Raw genomic sequence first — 19,553 nt, 5'->3', positions numbered from 1 at the left:
GAACCCCGTTTGGGAAAATCACTGACACTTTCAAGTTTTGCTAAACCAACCTTGACACGTTTCAGTGAACAAAGCTGGGGTAGAGAAATGGGGCTGAGAACTGGACACCAGGAATGCAGAAGTTGTAGACTGTGAGGACAAGTTGTGGAAACCAGAGGTAAAGAAGAAACTAACAAAGAGAACTCAGCTTTTAGTGTACTGAAAACCATATCTGGGGAAAAATTAAAATCATAAAAAGACTGAAAAGTGGACTAATTACCACTGTTATCAAAAACAGTAAGAAACCAACACTTTCATTTGCATATGAGGGATTTAGGCATTCTTTACTGCCATGCCAGACGGATGGGGGATTACTGCACACAGCGTACACGCCGGGTACAGGAAAAGCCCCTGATTAAATCCTATGTTTTACATCATCTTGATCGCTTTTTTCAGAAGAAACATACCTATGACAATAATTTCCCCCAAGAAATTAACATACTCTCCCTCCCCTTAGCACATGCGTTCTTCTGCCCTGGGAGTCTCTTTGGCAGTCCCGGGTGCTTGGTGAACCCGCAGTCATGTCTGACCACCTGGTGAACTGGTGCTTCTCTGCAAATGAGGAGAAAAGTTGGTCTAGCTGGCCACTTATTCAAATTGTGAAACCTTAGATCAATGGACTGTAGTTTTACTCCCTTCCTCGGTAAATGTTTCCCCTGGTTTTGACAGTGTAGTGCCAAAGACTTGGTGAAATGAGCATAGGATGGAGCCTGCCAGGAGCAAACAGTTCTTTAGCTGGCAACAGCATGAGAATTGAGAAATCCAAAACAAATGGGAGATAGAACATTAATTAATGAAGAGAAATAGGTAATTTATTGGCAATGAGCATTAGTTCCTTTGCTAAAAAGACATAGTGAAAAGTTTAGAAAGTGGGTGTGCATGCTGAGCGGAGCAATTCCTATGCATCCCAGTGCTGGCAATGAAGTAATGCCTGATTCCTAATAGTAAGAATAGTGTAAGACAGTTTGACTTATCCCCGTGTTTTCAGTGACAGTGGGAGAAGGCTCTGCCTGTGTTTTTGAAGTTTTTTTTTTATTAAATTAACAGAAATAAAAATTATTTCTTTGCCAACAGTTGTCACAAGACTTTTCTGTCGGCGGAGAAGACGTCCCTGATGGAGCACTGGGTTCCCAGTCCTGTCCGGCTCCTTGAGGGCTGTTGAAGTCTCACGGGGCTGGAGAGACTGGAGGAGCTCTGGTGCCCTGGAGAGGTTGTCGGGGGGCAGTGCCTGGCCGGTGATCCCGTGAGGTGGCAGGGCCTGGGGGTGAGAGGCAAGGGTGAGCCCCCAGTCCCCGGGGCTGCCCCGTCTGGGTCAGCTCAGCCGGCCCAGGACAGGACAGCAGCAGGGTCACCTGCTTGGCCCAAGACCCCCAGGGACCAGGTGCAGGCCCAGCAGACAGCCAGTCTCTTCTCCCCCTGATGCCCGTGCCCTGACAGGGCCGCACCTGGCTCATCCAGTGTCCTGATCAGCGCAGGAAGCTGGTCATTCCGGCCCCTCGGCATGCGCCCACCCCTGCCCAGCAGCTGGGTCACTCTGGGCTGGGAAGGAGAGAGCAGCTGGCTGAAATGCAGGCCCCAATTCAGCATTCCCTAGCAACCCTCCCAAACCAGCTCTCCCCGAGGAAACTGAAGGCGCAAATTCAGCCTGGATCCTCAGCATCACCCTGCCAGTCCCCATTACACGTGCCGTGTCCCCACCTTCTTCATCCCTACCTTGCTGGGGAGAGCCACGAGTCCCTGCAGAAATGCCTTGTTCCGGGGACAATCCTGAATGGGGGGCAGTTTGAAACTGCTGCTCTGATGGTCCCCAGAGCTCTGTGGCACACGGGGGTCACTGCCATGGGCCACCGGTCTCCTGTGGGATGGGGCAGAGGACACTCAGTGCCCAGCCCTGTGGCATCCCAGGCTTCACCCTGCTGTGCCCGGGAGGGGCCTGGCAGTGCTGCCTGCAGGGCCATGTCCCTCCCAGCTCCTGTCCACCTGCTGCAGGAGCCCCAAGCCCGTCCCAGCAGGCTGGATCTGCTGGCTCTGTCCCCACAGCCAGCTCTGCTGGCCATGGCCAGGGCAGGTCCATGTGCACAGGGCACCAGCGGGCAGGAGCTGGCCTGTCCCAGCTGCAGGGCTTGGTTTTGGGAACTCCTTTCACAGAAGGCACACGGCTGCCCACCAAGTCTGAGCTCAGATTGAAAACAGGCACAGCTCATCAGATGTGCTTTCAGCAGCCTTGGGACAGAGAGGTGGGCCAGACAGGGCAGTGCAAGGCAAAAAATGCAAAACCCTCCAGAGCTGGGGGAAGCAGTGGCCCTCCACAGCTGCCTTCTGCTCCCCTGCCCTGCCCAGTCCCCCCCAAGCTCCTCTGCCCCAGCCCAGGCAAGAGCCCTCCTTGCTGTGTCAGGGCTAGCCTGCACCCCGGGAGCTGGGGATGTGTCCTCAGGGCCCTTACCTTTGGCTGTGCTGTGGCTCCTTGCTGGGGGGCAGCGGCTGCAAATACGGGAGTGTCTCGGGGTACCTGGGGAGGGCAGGAGTCACAGGTGTGTGACAGGGGACAAACAAGCTGTTCCTGTTGGAGGCAGCACCCCCAAACCCAGAGGACTGTACCCCATGGTATCCTGCTGCCTGTAGCCCTTGGGATGAGCCCCCACACCCCTGCTGATGGCAGGGCTGCAGAGGGGGCTCCCCACATCAGAGCCTCCCAAGCAGACACTGTCACCCCCGTGCCCAGCACGGCGGTCACTGCTGGCACCCCTCTCCGCCCATCACGGCCCCGCTGCCCGCGATGCACTGCTGCTACTCACTGGCCAGGAACCTGCACGGCGAGCATGCGGTCGCAGGACAGGCACGTGAAAGGGACTGGCAGCTGCCTAAGGAGGGTGAGAGAAGAGGGCTGGCTGAGCTCCTGGGGCCACAGCCCTGCCCGCACACAGGCAGCAGCTGGCTGGCAGCAGCCAGGTGCCGGGCAGGTCGCTGCACAGGGTCACGGCGTTTGCAGGGTGACCCGTGGGCTGTTGAGCCAGTTTCTCCCCATCCCCAACGTGCTGGCTGATGCCAGGTGAAGGGCACAGGCACCCGTGGCACCATCCCAAGCAGCCCCTGCGGCGCTTTCAGCCCCTCTCTGGCACCAAAGTCCCCTGTGTGCCCGGCCAGGAGGGCAGGGCACGACCCAGCCATGGGACACTGCTGGTCACAGCCCTGCCTGGGTGTTGCCATCTCCCAGCCTGGCTTCTGGGAGCCTTTGCACCCACAGCCCCATTGTGCTTTGGGAGGGCTCTGTCCTGCAGGTGCCCTGTCCTCATGCCTCCTTTCCTGTGTGGGACCTGCTGCTGGTGGAAGGAGAAGGTGCAGCTGCTTCATCAGCATCCCCGTGGCTCATGTAGCAGCTGGATTGGTCCCAAGGCAGGGGAGCACACGGGCAGTGTGTGGGGCAGCTGGAGGGAACGGGACCATGGCTGTCCCCAGAGCCATCAGAATCTCCGTCACACTCACTTCTTAATCCCAGCAGCGTTTTCACGCATCAGCCTGTTCTCAAGCTCCTCCATGTTCCTCTTCCAGGAGTCCTCCAGGTGTTTTCGAAAAGTCTTCAGCTCCAGGCGATCCAGCTGTGAACAGGTGCACAGCCTCAGCCAGCTGCCCCGGGATGTGACACGGACCTCTCCAGGGAAATGCCTGGAGGGGGATCCTCAGAGGGATGCTGCCTCAGGCTGTCGAGTCCCAAAGGTGCCAGTTTGTCATGGTGGGGACGAGGTACCCCTCACCTTCTCTTCCATTGCCTCACTGAACTGATGCTGCATCTTATTCCAGTGCTGCTCCTGGCCTGAAATCTGGCTCTGCAACTCCTGCATCCTCTCATCCAGCTCCTCCATGTTCTCTTCAAATTGGCTGCAGTCAACTTTGCTGCCCAAGGCAGCTTTGTCCGCCTTCTAGCAGAGGGGAACGGCAGGAGAGCGGTGGGGAAAGGGATGAGGAACGACAGGCAGGGCCAGCACATGTGCAAGAGGGGCAGAGGAGAAGTGCTTCCTCCAGGCCATCATGCCCCTTTCAGGGTGCTGTGGCCCCATTTGCCCCATCACCCTGGTGAGTTTGGTCCCATCATCTGGAGGGTGAGGGACCCCACGAGCTCAGGAAATTCTCCCTCCCCGGGCCAGTTCTGCCGCCCAGCCCCCAAGGGACCAGGGGCATTTGTCACCCTGCCTGGGAACCCCTTGGGCTGGCAGAGAGGCCCACTGCGACTGTACCATGTCCATTGCTGCCATCACGTCCTGCTCATTTGCCTTCTCCTTCTGCAGCTTCTCCAGAGACTGGAACAGCATCTTTCAGTACAGAAAGAAACCCATGACACCAGAGCAAGGTTGGAGCTGCCTCTTGGTGCACAGTGCACGAGCCAGGAGCACACCCCACTCCCCCTACCCAAAAAAAACTTGAGGAAGGGCACTTGGAAGCAGCACAGTGCTGTGAGGTGGTCATCAGGAGATTCCTTGAGGTCCCCTGCCTGGAGTCTTCCTGGGGGATGCTCTGAGCCCAAATAGGTTTCAACCACACACCTCGATTGCGCTCTGCTTTTGTTGAGAGTCCTTCTGCAGGATCCCTGAGGCAAAGCTGAGTTTCTCATAGTCTCTTTGAATCTGCAGGATCTTGGCTTCCATGTGCTGGCTCAGCTCCCGATCCTGCTCCAGGGATGGAAGAACATAAGGTGATGACCAAAGGAGTCCAGCTGCTCCACAGGGGCAGTCCCACATTTCTCAGCCTGTGGCCAGGAGCTTTGGTGTCATCAGGACGTTTGCATCAAGGCTTTAATCTCTGTCCATGCCGCTGACTGGTCCAGGCCAATTTGGGCAGCTTGTGTCTCCCCCACATTACAGCAAAGCTCCACACAGCATGAGGATGTGGCGTGGACCTCCGACATGACCAAGCCAGGGCTGGTGGGAGTGCTCCCCCAGGACCTCACCTGCTCGTTCAGCTGGTCGGCTGTCTCAGTCACCAGCTGCTCCAGCATGGCATTCCTCATCTCCTGCTGCTCTCTCATCTTCTGCAGATCCTGCTTTGTCTCCTGCCTCAAAGCCCTGGCCAGCGGGATGGGGGCAAGGTCAGGGTTACCCCTGCAGGGCTGCTGGGCATCCTGTGCCTGCCAACCAGGATGCTCCCAGACCAGCAGGGCTCCCTTGCAGCCCCACAGGGTATGAAACCCACTCCTGTCCTCTTACTCAATTTGCTGAGAGATCTCCTTACTGCTCTCTTCTTTCCACCTGGCTGCGTCCTGCCTCAGCTTTTTAAGGTCCTCCTGCAGCTTCTTCATCTGGAAAGCCAGTAACGGTAGAGTCAGGGCACGGACATCCTGCTGTCCCAGCGTGGGGGCCCTTCAGCTGCATGGGCAGACCCAGGGTCCTCCACCCGCTCCTGAGACCCTGATCCCAAACCCTGCTCTTGCAATCACATTGAAGGTCCCCATGGAAGCCTAAAGATTACATGACCCAACAGCTCACTAAGGCAAGGGACTCCTTCATCTTCTTTATGTCTCCTTCCATGCACATCTGTGTGGCCTTTATCCTGTCCATCTCCTCACGGAGACCCTGGATGAGAGCCATGTCCTAGGAGAGAGGAGTGGTGGCAGTGAGCCTCTGGGAGGGTCAGTGGGGACCTGCAAGGCCTTGACCCCTGCTGTGGTTTGTGGAGCCCCGGGGACAGCACAGGGCCGGGCTCAGCCAGGCTGGCAGGGCTCTGCAGGCAGCACGGTCAGTGCATCTAGCAGGGCCAAGGGTACTGAGCCTCCAGCCAGCAGAGCCGAGGGTACAGGCTGCTGTCTCAGACCCAAAACTTGCTCCCGGCAGCACTTCACCTCGTCCCGTGACATCTGGACCTTCTTCATTTTCTCTGCCATATGACGCTGGGCAGCCTTGAACTTTTCCATCTCTTCTTGATGCTGGGAAATAGCCATGGTCTAGGAGAAAGCATTGTCAGAGACAAGGCTCTGGAGAGTGAGTGTGGGAAATATGACCTTGAGAACTGCAGTGGTCTGCACAGACCTGTGTCTCCCGCAATTTCTTCATCTCCTCTGATATGCGGGAATTTTCTGCCTTTACCCCACCAATCTCCTCACGAAGGACCTGTGAAACAGTCCGAGGAGCAGGGATGTCAGAGGTGATGGCCAGGGCAGCAACAGCGCAAAGAGCCCTGCCCTGCCACGGGCAGCCCATGGCAATCCAGGTGGGCAGGGAGAGTCCCCGTGCCCCCTGCCCCAGCCCAGCTCAGTGCCAGAGCGCTGAAGCCCATGCAGATGGCAAAGAGCCCCTGCCAGGGGCTGTGCCGGGGCACTGAGGGCAGTGCCAAGCACTGCTGTCTGAGGAAGCGGGGAGGGGCTGTCTGGTGGGGGAGTGCCCCGGGGGCTGGGAAGAGCCTCTACCTTGGACATGTGTTTCCTGTACTCTTCCATCTCCTCCTTCATCTTTTTCACGTCAGTGGCCAGATCAGCAAGTGAGGGGCCACTCAGCTGGCCCGGCCACGGCTCCTGGCTGGTCAGGTACTGCCCGTCCAGGTGCTCCAGCATGGCCTGCAGCAGTTTTCGCATGGCTGCAAAGTTAATGGCCCCCTTCTGGGGCGCCCCGATGGCAAGATCCAGCATCTGGGAGAGGCTGAGTGTGTCCAGGGATGTTGCCATGTCTGCACACACAGACAGGGACTCTGTCCCTGATCTATCACAATCCTTCCTGCCCAGCTGGGTCTGTCAGGGGTGAGCAAACGCAATAATAAAAAGGATGAGCAGCCAACAGGCTCCTTCCTCCTTCCTTGTCCATCAGAGGACTGGAGCCTGCTCTGCTCATGCCCTTTGTCATCACAACTCCCGTTGCCAGGCAGCACAACAGCTCACCCCTGGGAGCCACTGGGTCACAGACTCATGAAGTCATAGAGTCATGGAATGACTTGGCCTGGAAGGGACCTCAAAGATTCTCTCTTTGCAATCCCCTGCCACAGGCAGGAACACCTTCCACTAGACCAGGTTGCTCCAAGTGCCATCCAGCCTGGCCCTGGACACTTTCAGGAATGGGGCAGACACCATTTCTTTGGGCAACCTGTGCCAAGGCATCGCGACCCTCGCAGGAAGATTTTCTTTCCAATTGCTCATCTAACCCTGCAGTCTCGCAGTGTGAAGCCATTCCCCCTTGCCCTGTCATTCAAGGCCCTTGTGCCAAGTCCCTCCCCAGCCCATTTGGAGCCCTTTAGTGACTGAAAAGCGCTTGAAAGTCTGGCAGGACAGGAGAGGCCTCGCTGTTTTTCTTTTAATCAGTTTAAGACTTGAGTTACAGCTAAGCCAGTTCTTCATCTGCTGTGTCGGTGTCCCGTCTGTGGCATCTCGTGTTCTTGGTTTCTTCCTGCATTGTGGAGCAGGCCCTAAGCCTGGCTTTGCTGTGCGGTGAACTGTCAGCGTGAGTCACCACGGGCAGGGCACCGCAACAACCACAAAGGCCCAGATGAAGCCCAAAGGGTACATTTATCTTTGTTTCCTCACCAAGAGAGGGATCCCCCAGGCAGCTCCTGGGCAGAGGCCACGGGTAGGGCCAGCAGCCCCACAGAGCTCAGTCCCTGGCAGAGAATCACCAACCTGCTGCTTTCACCTGGGTTTCAGACCTGGCTACTGGCTGGTTTGGCACAGCAAAGCCAGGGCCTGGTTTGGAGCATCCACTGGGATCAGCCTTTGCCAGGGAAGCAGTGGGGTGCTGTTCCTCATGCCGGAGGTGCAGGAGGACCCCCGTGAGCCCCTCGCTGAGCTATAGGCTTGTTGGGGCATAGACTCCTTCCTCCTCTGGAGTTCAGGGCAAAGAGTCTCCGTGGGTGAAGCCTTTGTACAGTTTCCTCCGAGTCAGGGTTTATGTCAGCTTGACAGTCCCTAAAGAAGACAATGAAATCATTTCTCCTGCCAATGTCCCCAAGACTGTGGGGGAAGACAAACCAGGATCTTCCCTTGCACACCTGCATCCACCCCCGTCTGCCCCTTTCCAAAACATGCTCTGTTCACCCCTAATCCTTCCTGCTCCAAAGCTCTACAGCAGGTGAAGGGGCTTGCGATATTATAACTTTTAATTAATTTTTATAACTAATCTTTAGCAGTGTAAGTCCAACTCTTAGCCAACAGGTAGCTAAACTTCTTTTCAGAGGGGGTTATTATTAGAGTTTGATTGGGAAAATCAGGGAAACTATTAGTTTTGCTAAACTAACACTTCAAAGCTTCAGTGAACAAAGCTGAAAAGTGGACATGTAAAATGCAGGATTTACAGCCCTCCAAGGAGTTGTTGTTGCAGAGACCAGAAGACAAAGAAGAGATTAATAAAAGAAAATTCAGTAAATGCCGGATAACTCCATGCCTTGGAAAAAGATAATAATAGAGAGGCAGAAAAATGTGGGCTCATTAGGATGAGAAGCAAGAAAGCTCTAACCAGTAGAGGTTAGAGTACTAACTAATGAAGAGAATGATGTGATTTAGAATGGAGGACCATTGATTTCTTTGTTTGCTAGAAACAGATAACTAAGTGGAAAGTTTTGTGCCCGTGTGTGGCTGGAACTACCCGCTCCACGTGCCCTGACCAGCGCAAAGTAACACTTAACTCGCCAGTACTAAAACCATTGTGTTTGAGGATTTCATTTATCCCGGTTTTGGCGACCGTTTCTAGTGACCCGGATGGAACCATGCTCCTTCTTTTGCTCCATGGATTCACGGGATCGAGAGGACTCCAGTGCACTCCAAAGATTTTTCAGGGAGATCCTCCGATGCCCTAATCCAGTGAGTTCAAGGCAAAGACCCCTGGGATTTCAGTAAGGTACTTGCAGACCCACTGTTAACTCCAGGTGGAGGAATTGTGGCAATGGCAAAAGTGGGGGAAGAGGCTGAGAGAGGGCATGCTCAGAATGTTCAGCGGGGATCAGTCCTTCCCTCCTGCACATCCCTGGTGGGAAGGGGTGGAAAACACTGCCACTGTGTTGGTGCGGACCAACGGAATTCCAGGGAAGTCAAAAGCAGTGGAACCAGCAAGGATTCAGTTGGAGCTTGACGGAAAACTGGTCAGGGAGAAAAATTATTCTTTGAGGTTAGAAGCTAGAAGAGGGTTAGATGAATGAATTGCTGAGTTTTGCAAGATGGATCACTGAGGGCATGTGAGTCACAATATAGGACACCTCTCCTGCCAGTAAAGGAGCCACATACTGATGAACCCAGGCCAGTAGAAGATGTCAGAGCTGTCAGTAAAATAGTGTGGGACTTAGACCCAGTGGTAGCAAGTCCTTGTACGCTTTTAAGCCCAATTAAGGAATCTGATGAGTCCACTGTTGTGGATGTTAAGGATGCTTTTTCTGCATTGCCCTTGATACTGAAAGTCAGCTCTTGTTTGTCATTCAATGGGAAGTTCCTTGATGGGCCATGAAACCCAACTGAAGTGGAACGTTCTTTCTCCAAGGTTCAAAAACCACCCCACATTGTTTGAGAACTCTTTCAATTGGAGACGAGTTAGGAGGAAACATCTCCTAACAGACAACAGGTTTTGGCACTCCCTCCCACAGCAAGGAATTTTTTGGAAGAAAGTGCAAAAGCTGTTTATTTAACACACAGAGTGCGGGCAGGCACGGGAAACAGAATGAATAATGTTAGCTATCCAAACCTTCTCTCTGTGGAGAAAGCTGGTGGATTCACAGTTCCTTCTGTAGGAGCGGCTCAGCTCCTCCCGAGTCTGGAGCCAGGACACCAGTCCCAGGGCCCCCCCTCCGGGCTGGGACGCAGGGATCCCGATGATGTTCTGGTGTTTTGGGCCGGGGAAAAGCCGAACAGTTCCAGGAGAAAAAGCCACCGTGCTGGGAAATCTTCCTGCATTGTCAAACAAACAAGAAGCCAGCTAAAAGCAAAGATGTACTCCCTCTGTCCATGCTGCACAAGACAGCTGAGCGAGCCTGGGGGAGGATGTGTGAAAACCACACCAAAAGAATTCCACCAGCTTTCCACCCCTCTCTCAGGCCTAGCTTAAAGCTACAGGACCCGTGTCCGGGCATAAAGCAGACAGTAGGGGCACAGTATCACACTGTCACCCCAAGACAAGAACCAGCTGGCAAAAGAATTGGAGGCACGGTGTTGCGGTTTGAATTAATGTTATCGATTCCTTGTTAACTGGTTCGTCCTGCTGTACCCCCGGGTTCTCCCCGAGTTTGTTTACCCCTGGGTTTTAGCTTCCCTCAAAGCTGTCCCTCATGGCATTCCCCACCCCTTGGTCCAACTCTCCCCCTGCCTGTCAAGGCAGTCCACGCCTTGATTCCGGAACCTCCTCTGCCATTCAAACCTTGGGCCAATCCCTGTCTGCAGCACCCCTTTGGAATGCTCCTATTCCTGGAAGCCCCACTGGCCCATGTGACCCATCCTCTCCACCCTCCTACCCCAATTGGCCCCAGACGCTTGATGTAATCCCCTGACTCCTCCTCTGAGGATTCCCTGTTTGTTAGCTGTTGGTATCCACCCCCTGCCTTGTAGCTGCACTACACACCCTTTGCACATGAGTGCCTGGGGCGCTTTGTTTCAGCTGGCTTCACCTGGAGTAAAGTGTTCCTTGTGGAACCGCAAGACGGAGAGCCTCCTCCTTTCTCCTCTCGTGGTCCCTGTTGTGGCTTGTGTCTGGCACCTTAGAGCAAGTGCCTCTAAAGGTTCAGCCTCAGCTAAATCCCCATACCGAGGCAGTTCCCCACTCCTGGCGAGGCGCCGGAGTTCAGAGAGCTAGCCAGGGCTCCAGCAGCCACTTCAGTGTGGGAGGAGGAGAATGAAGATCTCCCTTTGCTGCAGTATGTGGGTGATCTTTTAATTGCTACAGGAACTGAAGCTAGATGCATTGAAATGACCCTCAGTTTGCTGAACTTTTTGGGACAAGCCAGTGACAGGGTATCCAGGAAGAAGGCCCAGAGTGCCAAAGAGCATGTTCTGTAGCTGAGGTTCACCATTTCCCAGGGCCAGCCAAGCCTTGGAACAGAAAGGATGGAGGCAGTTTGCCATACTCCAGAGCCGAGGTCTGTTTGCAAGTGAAGAACATTTCTGGGGATGGGTGGTTGGTGTGAGCTCTGGGTTCCTAATTCTGGCCTAGGGTAAGAGCTTTATATGCAGCCCTGAGAAACCCCCAAGGAGGTGCTACACCAAGGAGGTGCTACAGTGCACTCCAGAATGCCAGAGGCTTTCAGAGACCTCAGGAGAGCTCTAATGTGGTCCTTGCACAGGCAGTACCTGACTTGACCAAGCCTCTTGAGCTGTTTGTTCACAAACACTGAGGTTATGGACATGGAAAGGGGCCATAAGATATTTTTCCAAACAAGTGGACAGTGTAAGTTACAGGATCTCCTGGCTGCCTTTAACTTGTAGCAGCAACTGTCTTTTTAATACAAGAAGCCCAGAACGGACCACGGGCTGGAAAATGACTGTTCATGTTCCACCCTTTGTCCTCTCTGTTCCAGGACAACAAGGAGGTCACCGATTACCCCCAAGTTGAATGCTCAAGTACCCAGTTGTCCTGTTGGATCAGGATGATGTGGAACTGCAAACACAACATGACTGTCACAACATGCCTCACAACATGCCTGTCTTCTAGCTATGGAGCAGCTTCGCTCCAGCAGAAGAGATCCTCTGGTACAAGATCCGGACTGGGAATTGTCCAGAGGTGGGAGCAATTTTGTGAGCAAAGGAAAGCAGCAATTTGGGTGTGCAGTAGGGCCCAATCAAAGCCATCCCATTACTTCTTACCACCTCTGCACACAAGGCTGAGCTGCTCACTCTCTGGCCGCCTGGAATTGTCTCAGGGGAAGAAGGGCAACATATGGGCTAATTCTAAATGTGCATTTGGAGCAGCACATGCCCACGGAGCTCTCTAGAACAAAGGAGGGCTCCTTTCAGCACGAGGATCTCCTGCCAAAGGTGGAGACGTTATCAGGCAACCACTAGAAAGTGTTCAGGTACCAGCCAGAGTGGCTCTCATGCATTGTGAAGCTCATCCATTTGGAAATACATCAGTTGGTGTAGGAAACCGACTGGCAGATAAAGCTGCTCAAGGGGTGTCAGAGAAAAGCATCCTAATAGTTGCTGCACCAAAATGTGTGACCTTTCAAATGTAACCCCAGAATTACAAGCCCAAGATAAAACACTGGCAAAATCACATGGCCCTAGATTTAAAATATGACGAGTTTTGCCACAAGGTTTTATGAAGTAGTTTAATAGCAATCGTTGCATTTTAGTGTCTTAAGTCTTCCTAAGTATTGAATGATTGAAGTGGATGTAATCTTAAAAGAAAGAATTAAGATAACTTTCAAAGAAGGGAATTGTTGGAAAATATATAACTTTCTAATTCGCTATTCCAATTATTTGTTTTCATTAACTCTGTTAATATTAGCTTTACTTAATCATAAGCAGTGCAGTTTTCCACTGGAGCACGTAGCAGGATTTTATACAAACTGCTGGTACTGGAACCCCGTTTGGGAAAATCACTGACACTTTCAAGTTTTGCTAAACCAACCTTGACACGTTTCAGTGAACAAAGCTGGGGTAGAGAAATGGGGCTGAGAACTGGACACCAGGAATGCAGAAGTTGTAGACTGTGAGGACAAGTTGTGGAAACCAGAGGTAAAGAAGAAACTAACAAAGAGAACTCAGCGTTTAGTGTACTGAAAACCATATCTGGAGAAAAATTAAAATCATAAAAAGACTGAAAAGTGGACTAATTACCACTGTTATCAAAAACAGTAAGAAACCAACACTTTCATTTGCATATGAGGGATTTAGGCATTCTTTACTGCCATGCCAGACAGATGGGGGATTACTGCACACAGCGTACACGCCGGGTACAGGAAAAGCCCCTGATTAAATCCTATGTTTTACATCATCTTGATCGCTTTTTTCAGAAGAAACATACCTATGACAATAATTTCCCCCAAGAAATTAACATACTCTCCCTCCCCTTAGCACATGCCTTCTTCTGCCCTGGGAGTCTCTTTGGCAGTCCCGGGTGCTTGGTGAACCCGCAGTCATGTCTGACCACCTGGTGAACTGGTGCTTCTCTGCAAATGAGGAGAAAAGATGGTCTAGCTGGCCACTTATTCAAATTGTGAAACCTTAGATCAATGGACTGTAGTTTTACTCCCTTCCTCGGTAAATGTTTCTCCTGGTTTTGACAGTGTAGTGCCAAAGACTTGGTGAAATGAGCATAGGATGGAGCCTGCCAGGAGCAAACAGTTCTTTAGCTGGCAACAGCATGAGAATTGAGAAATCCAAAACAAATGGGAGATAGAACATTAATTAATGAAGAGAAATAGGTAATTTATAGGCAATGAGCATTAGTTCCTTTGCTAAAAATACATAGTGAAAAGTTTATAAAGTGGGTGTGCATGCTGAGCGGAGCTATTCCTATGCATCCCAGTGCTGGCAATGAAGTAATGCCTGATTCCTAATAGTAAAAATAGTGTAAGAGTGTTTGACTTATCCCCGTGTTTTCAGTGACAGTGGGAGAAGGCTCTGCCTGTGTTTTTGAAGTTTTTTTTATTAAATTAACAGAAATAAAAATTATTTCTTTGCCAACAGTTGTCACAAGACTTTTCTGTCGGCGGAGAAGACGTCCCTGATGGAGCACTGGGTTCCCAGTCCTGTCCGGCTCCTTGAGGGCTGTTGAAGTCTCACGGGGCTGGAGAGACTGGAGGAGCTCTGGTGCCCTGGAGAGGTTGTCGGGGGGCAGTGCCTGGCCGGTGATCCCGTGAGGTGGCAGGGCCTGGGGGTGAGAGGCAAGGGTGAGCCCCCAGTCCCCGGGGCTGCCCCGTCTGGGTCAGCTCAGCCAGCCCAGGACGGGGCAGCAGCAGGGTCACCTGCTTGGCCCGAGACCCCCAGGGACCAGGTGCAGGCCCAGCAGACAGCCAGTCTCTTCTCCCCCTGATGCCCGTGCCCTGACAGGGCCGCACCTGGCTCATCCAGTGTCCTGATCAGCGCAGGAAGCTGGTCATTCCGGCCCCTCGGCATGCGCCCACCCCTGCCCAGCAGCTGGGTCACTCTGGGCTGGGAAGGAGAGAGCAGCTGGCTGAAATGCAGGCCCCAATTCAGCATTCCCTAGCAACCCTCCCAAACCAGCTCTCCCCGAGGAAACTGAAGGCGCAAATTCAGCCTGGATCCTCAGCATCACCCTGCCAGTCCCCATTACACGTGCCGTGTCCCCACCTTCTTCATCCCTACCTTGCTGGGGAGAGCCACGAGTCCCTGCAGAAATGCCTTGTTCCGGGGACAATCCTGAATGGGGGGCAGTTTGAAACTGCTGCTCTCATGGTCCCCAGAGCTCTGTGGCACACGGGGGTCACTGCCATGGGCCACCGGCCTCCTGTGGGATGGGGCAGAGGACACTCAGTGCCCAGCCCTGTGGCATCCCAGGCTTCACCCTGCTGTGCCCGGGAGGGGCCTGGCAGTGCTGCCTGCAGGGCCATGTCCCTCCCAGCTCCTGTCCACCTGCTGCAGGAGTCCCAAGCCCGTCCCAGCAGGCTGGATCTGCTGGCTCTGTCCCCACAGCCAGCTCTGCTGGCCATGGCCATGGCAGGTCCATGTGCACAGGGCACCAGCGGGCAGGAGCTGGCCTGTCCCAGCTGCAGGGCTTGGTTTTGGGAACGCCTTTCACAGAAGGCACACGGCTGCCCACCAAGTCTGAGCTCAGATTGAAAACAGGCACAGCTCATCAGATGTGCTTTCAGCAGCCTTGGGACAGAGAGGTGGGCCAGACAGGGCAGTGCAAGGCAAAAAATGCAAAACCCTCCAGAGCTGGGGGAAGCAGTGGCCCTCCACAGCTGCCTTCTGCTCCCCTGCCCTGCCCAGTCCCCCCCAAGCTCCTCTGCCCCAGCCCAGGCAAGAGCCCTCCTTGCTGTGTCAGGGCTAGCCTGCACCCCGGGAGCTGGGGATGTGTCCTCGGGGCCCTTACCTTTGGCTGTGCTGTGGCTCCTTGCTGGGGGGCAGCGGCTGCAAATACGGGAGTGTCTCGGGGTACCTGGGGAGGGCAGGAGTCACAGGTGTGTGACAGGGGACAAACAAGCTGTTCCTGTTGGAGGCAGCACCCCCAAACCCAGAGGACTGTACCCCATGGTATCCTGCTGCCTGTAGCCCTTGGGATGAGCCCCCACACCCCTGCTGATGGCAGGGCTGCAGAGGGGGCTCCCCACATCAGAGCCTCCCAAGCAGACACTGTCACCCCCGTGCCCAGCACGGCGGTCACTACTGGCACCCCTCTCCGCCCATCACGGCCCCGCTGCCCGCGATGCACTGCTGCTACTCACTGGCCAGGAACCTGCACGGCGAGCATGCGGTCGCAGGACAGGCACGTGAAAGGGACTGGCAGCTGCCTAAGGAGGGTGAGAGAAGAGGGCTGGCTGAGCTCCTGGGGCCACAGCCCTGCCCGCACACAGGCAGCAGCTGGCTGGCAGCAGCCAGGTGCCGGGCAGGTCGCTGCACAGGGTCACGGCGTTTGCAGGGTGACCCGTGGGCTGTTGAGCCTGTTCCTCCCCATCCCCAACGTGCTGGCTGATGCCAGGTGAAGGGCACAGGCACCCGTGGCACCATCCCGAGCAGCCCCTGCGGCGCTTTCAGCCCCTCTCTGGCACCAAAGTCCCCTGTGTGCCCGGCCAGGAGGGCAGGGCACGACCCAGCCATGGGACACTGCTGGTCACAGCCCTGCCTGGGCGTTGCCATCTCCCAGCCTGGCTTCTGGGAGCCTTTGCACCCACAGCCCCATTGTGCTTTGGGAGGGCTCTGTCCTGCAGGTGCCCTGTCCTCATTGCCTCCTTTCCTGTGTGGGACCTGCTGCTGGTGGAAGGAGAAGGTGCAGCTGCTTCATCAGCATCCCCGTGGCTCATTTAGCAGCTGGATTGGTCCCAAGGCAGGGGAGCACACGGGCAGTGTGTGGGGCAGCTGGAGGGAACGGGACCATGGCTGTCCCCAGAGCCATCAGAATCTCCGTCACACTCACTTCTTAATCCCAGCAGCGTTTTCACGCATCAGCCTGTTCTCAAGCTCCTCCATGTTCCTGTTCCAGGAGTTCTCCAGGTGTTTTCGAAAAGTCTTCAGCTCCAGGCGATCCAGCTGTGAACAGGTGCACAGCCTCAGCCAGCTGCCCCGGGATGTGACACGGAGCTCTCCAGGGAAATGCCTGGAGGGGGATCCTCAGAGGGATGCTGCCTCAGGCTGTCGAGTCCCAAAGGTGCCAGTTTGTCATGGTGGGGACGAGGTACCCCTCACCTTCTCTTCCATTGCCTCACTGAACTGATGCTGCATCTTATTCCAGTGCTGCTCCTGGCCTGAAATCTGGCTCTGCAACTCCTGCATCCTCTCATCCAGCTCCTCCATGTTCTCTTCAAATTGGCTGCAGTCAACTTTGCTGCCCAAGGCAGCTTTGTCCGCCTTCTAGCAGAGGGGAACGGCAGGAGAGCGGTGGGGAAAGGGATGAGGAACGACAGGCAGGGCCAGCACATGTGCAAGAGGGGCAGAGGAGAAGTGCTTCCTCCAGGCCATCATGCCCCTTTCAGGGTGCTGTGGCCCCATTTGCCCCATCACCCTGGTGAGTTTGGTCCCATCATCTGGAGGGTGAGGGACCCCACGAGCTCAGGAAATTCTCCCTCCCCAGGCCAGTTCTGCCGCCCAGCCCCCAAGGGACCAGGGGCATTTGTCACCCTGCCTGGAAACCCCTTGGGCTGGCAGAGAGGCGCACTGCGACTGTACCATGTCCATTGCTGCCATCACGTCCTGCTCATTTGCCTTCTCCTTCTGCAGCTTCTCCAGAGACTGGAACAGCATCTTTCAGTACAGAAAGAAACCCATGACACCAGAGCAAGGTTGGAGCTGCCTCTTGGTGCACAGTGCACGAGCCAGGAGCACACCCCACTCCCCCTACCCAAAAAAAACTTGAGGAAGGGCACTTGGAAGCAGCACAGTGCTGTGAGGTGGTCATCAGGAGATTCCTTGAGGTCCCCTGCCTGGAGTCTTCCTGGGGGATGCTCTGAGCCCAAATAGGTTTCAACCACACACCTCGATTGCGCTCTGCTTTTGTTGAGAGTCCTTCTGCAGGATCCCTGAGGCAAAGCTGAGTTTCTCATAGTCTCTTTGAATCTGCAGGATCTTGGCTTCCATGTGCTGGCTCAGCTCCCGATCCTGCTCCAGGGATGGAAGAACATAAGGTGATGACCAAAGGAGTCCAGCTGCTCCACAGGGGCAGTCCCACATTTCTCAGCCTGTGGCCAGGAGCTTTGGTGTCATCAGGACGTTTGCATCAAGGCTTTAATCTCTGTCCATGCCGCTGACTGGTCCAGGCCAATTTGGGCAGCTTGTGTCTCCCCCACATTACAGCAAAGCTCCACACAGCATGAGGATGTGGCGTGGACCTCCGACATGACCAAGCCAGGGCTGGTGGGAGTGCTCCCCCAGGACCTCACCTGCTCGTTCAGCTGGTCGGCTGTCTCAGTCACCAGCTGCTCCAGCATGGCATTCCTCATCTCCTGCTGCTCTCTCATCTTCTGCAGATCCTGCTTTGTCTCCTGCCTCAAAGCCCTGGCCAGCGGGATGGGGGCAAGGTCAGGGTTACCCCTGCAGGGCTGCTGGGCATCCTGTGCCTGCCAACCAGGATGCTCCCAGACCAGCAGGGCTCCCTTGCAGCCCCACAGGGTATGAAACCCACTCCTGTCCTCTTACTCAATTTGCTGAGAGATCTCCTTACTGCTCTCTTCTTTCCACCTGGCTGCGTCCTGCCTCAGCTTTTTAAGGTCCTCCTGCAGCTTCTTCATCTGGAAAGCCAGTAACGGTAGAGTCAGGGCACGGACATCCTGCTGTCCCAGCGTGGGGGCCCTTCAGCTGCATGGGCAGACCCAGGGTCCTCCACCCGCTCCTGAGACCCTGATCCCAAACCCTGCTCTTGCAATCACATTGAAGGTCCCCATGGAAGCCTAAAGATTACACGACCCAACAGCTCACTAAGGCAAGGGACTCCTTCATCTTCTTTATGTCTCCTTCCATGCACATCTGTGTGGCCTTTATCCTGTCCATCTCCTCACGGAGAGCCTGGATGAGAGCCATGTCCTAGGAGAGAGGAGTGGTGGCAGTGAGCCTCTGGGAGGGTCAGTGGGGACCTGCAAGGCCTTGACCCCTGCTGTGGTTTGTGGAGCCCCGGGGACAGCGCAGGGCCGGGCTCAGCCAGGCTGGCAGGGCTCTGCAGGCAGCACGGTCCGTGCATCTAGCAGGGCCAAGGGTACTGAGCCTCCAGCCAGCAGAGCCGAGGGTACAGGCTGCTGTCTCAGACCCAAAACTTGCTCCCGGCAGCACTTCACCTCGTCCCGTGACATCTGGACCTTCTTCATTTTCTCTGCCATATGACGCTGGGCAGCCTTGAACTTTTCCATCTCTTCTTGATGCTGGGAAATAGCCATGGTCTAGGAGAAAGCATTGTCAGAGACAAGGCTCTGGAGAGTGAGTGTGGGAAATATGACCTTGAGAACTGCAGTGGTCTGCACAGACCTGTGTCTCCCGCAATTTCTTCATCTCCTCTGATATGCGGGAATTTTCTGCCTTTACCCCACCAATCTCCTCACGAAGGACCTGTGAAACAGTCCGAGGAGCAGGGATGTCAGAGGTGATGGCCAGGGCAGCAACAGCGCAAAGAGCCCTGCCCTGCCACGGGCAGCCCATGGCAATCCAGGTGGGCAGGGAGAGTCCCAGTGCCCCCTGCCCCAGCCCAGCTCAGTGCCAGAGCGCTGAAGCCCATGCAGATGGCAAAGAGCCCCTGCCAGGGGCTGTGCCGGGGCACTGAGGGCAGTGCCAAGCACTGCTGTCTGAGGAAGCGGGGAGGGGCTGTCTGGTGGGGGAGTGCCCCGGGGGCTGGGAAGAGCCTCTACCTTGGACATGTGTTTCCTGTACTCTTCCATCTCCTCCTTCATCTTTTTCACGTCAGTGGCCAGATCAGCAAGTGAGGGGCCACTCAGCTGGCCCGGCCACGGCTCCTGGCTGGTCAGGTACTGCCCGTCCAGGTGCTCCAGCATGGCCTGCAGCAGTTTTCGCATGGCTGCAAAGTTAATGGCCCCCTTCTGGGGCGCCCCGATGGCAAGATCCAGCATCTGGGAGAGGCTGAGTGTGTCCAGGGATGTTGCCATGTCTGCACACACAGACAGGGACTCTGTCCCTGATCTATCACAATCCTTCCTGCCCAGCTGGGTCTGTCAGGGGTGAGCAAACGCAGTAATAAAAAGGATGAGCAGCCAACAGGCTCCTTCCTCCTTCCTTGTCCATCAGAGGACTGGAGCCTGCTCTGCTCATGCCCTTTGTCATCACAACTCCCGTTGCCAGGCAGCACAACAGCTCACCCCTGGGAGCCACTGGGTCACAGACTCATGAAGTCATAGAGTCATGGAATGACTTGGGCTGGAAGGGACCTCAAAGATTCTCTCTTTGCAATCCCCTGCCACAGGCAGGAACACCTTCCACTAGACCAGGTTGCTCCAAGAGCCATCCAGCCTGG

The 19,553-nt window shown here is 55.0% G+C and overlaps 2 protein-coding genes across 11 annotated transcripts in view; both read right to left on the bottom strand.

Moving 5' to 3' along the window:
- The window catches only part of LOC137485614 (glutamine-rich protein 2-like), an 86,556-nt gene extending 79,818 nt beyond the window's left edge, over nt 1-6,738 (bottom strand). The window contains exons 1-15 of one of the 4 annotated variants that reach the window (XM_068210186.1): nt 6,434-6,738; nt 6,057-6,137; nt 5,870-5,971; nt 5,517-5,621; nt 5,238-5,329; nt 4,982-5,096; nt 4,578-4,700; nt 4,272-4,346; nt 3,792-3,956; nt 3,523-3,635; nt 2,835-2,900; nt 2,483-2,599; nt 1,753-1,894; nt 1,485-1,578; nt 1,145-1,297 (exon numbers count right to left, since the gene is read on the bottom strand). In XM_068210186.1, coding sequence (XP_068066287.1) covers nt 1,206-1,297; nt 1,485-1,578; nt 1,753-1,894; nt 2,483-2,599; nt 2,835-2,900; nt 3,523-3,635; nt 3,792-3,956; nt 4,272-4,346; nt 4,578-4,700; nt 4,982-5,096; nt 5,238-5,329; nt 5,517-5,621; nt 5,870-5,971; nt 6,057-6,137; nt 6,434-6,688 — 1,737 coding nt within the window. In that variant the 5' untranslated portion in view covers nt 6,689-6,738 and the 3' untranslated portion in view covers nt 1,145-1,205. Of the gene's footprint in view, nt 1-1,144; nt 1,298-1,484; nt 1,579-1,737; nt 1,895-2,482; nt 2,600-2,830; nt 2,901-3,522; nt 3,636-3,791; nt 3,957-4,271; nt 4,347-4,577; nt 4,701-4,981; nt 5,097-5,237; nt 5,330-5,516; nt 5,622-5,869; nt 5,972-6,056; nt 6,138-6,433 lie in introns of those variants that run through there. The other 3 variants (XM_068210187.1, XM_068210188.1, XM_068210189.1) reach the window with 3 other exon arrangements.
- A 6,905-nt stretch (nt 6,739-13,643) lies between these two features.
- Nucleotides 13,644-19,239, bottom strand: LOC137485613 (glutamine-rich protein 2-like). 7 transcript variants are annotated; one of them, XM_068210181.1, is made up of 15 exons: nt 18,934-19,237; nt 18,557-18,637; nt 18,370-18,471; nt 18,017-18,121; nt 17,738-17,829; nt 17,482-17,596; nt 17,078-17,200; nt 16,772-16,846; nt 16,292-16,456; nt 16,023-16,135; nt 15,334-15,399; nt 14,982-15,098; nt 14,237-14,393; nt 13,984-14,077; nt 13,644-13,796 (listed from the first exon to the last, which is right to left on the bottom strand). In XM_068210181.1, the coding sequence occupies exons 1-15, from the start codon at nt 19,186-19,188 to the stop codon at nt 13,705-13,707; spliced, it is 1,752 nt and encodes a 583-aa protein (XP_068066282.1). In that variant the 5' UTR covers nt 19,189-19,237; the 3' UTR covers nt 13,644-13,704. The 7 variants fall into 7 exon arrangements, with proteins under 7 accessions (XP_068066282.1, XP_068066284.1, XP_068066280.1 ...); XM_068210183.1 differs by having other exon boundaries at nt 14,252-14,393; XM_068210179.1 differs by lacking the exon at nt 13,644-13,796 and having other exon boundaries at nt 13,841-14,077; nt 18,934-19,239.
- Nucleotides 19,240-19,553: the final 314 nt, after the last annotated feature.

This window comes from Anomalospiza imberbis, chromosome 20, assembly GCF_031753505.1.
Source record: "Anomalospiza imberbis isolate Cuckoo-Finch-1a 21T00152 chromosome 20, ASM3175350v1, whole genome shotgun sequence".
In the NCBI taxonomy this organism is placed as follows: Eukaryota; Metazoa; Chordata; class Aves; order Passeriformes; family Viduidae; genus Anomalospiza; species Anomalospiza imberbis.
This window is presented reverse-complemented; position numbering and strand designations above follow the sequence as displayed.

Coding starts and splice junctions, on each gene's coding strand:
- LOC137485613 (XM_068210179.1), bottom strand. CDS start 19,188: ATGGCAACATCCCTGGACACACTCAGCCTCTCCCAGATGCTGGATCTT. Junction 16,847..17,077: donor AAAAGCAGAGCGCAATCGAG/GTGTGTGGTTGA, acceptor CTGTACTGAAAG/ATGCTGTTCCAGTCTCTGGA. Junction 14,078..14,236: donor GCAAGGTAGGGATGAAGAAG/GTGGGGACACGG, acceptor TCTCCTTCCCAG/CCCAGAGTGACCCAGCTGCT.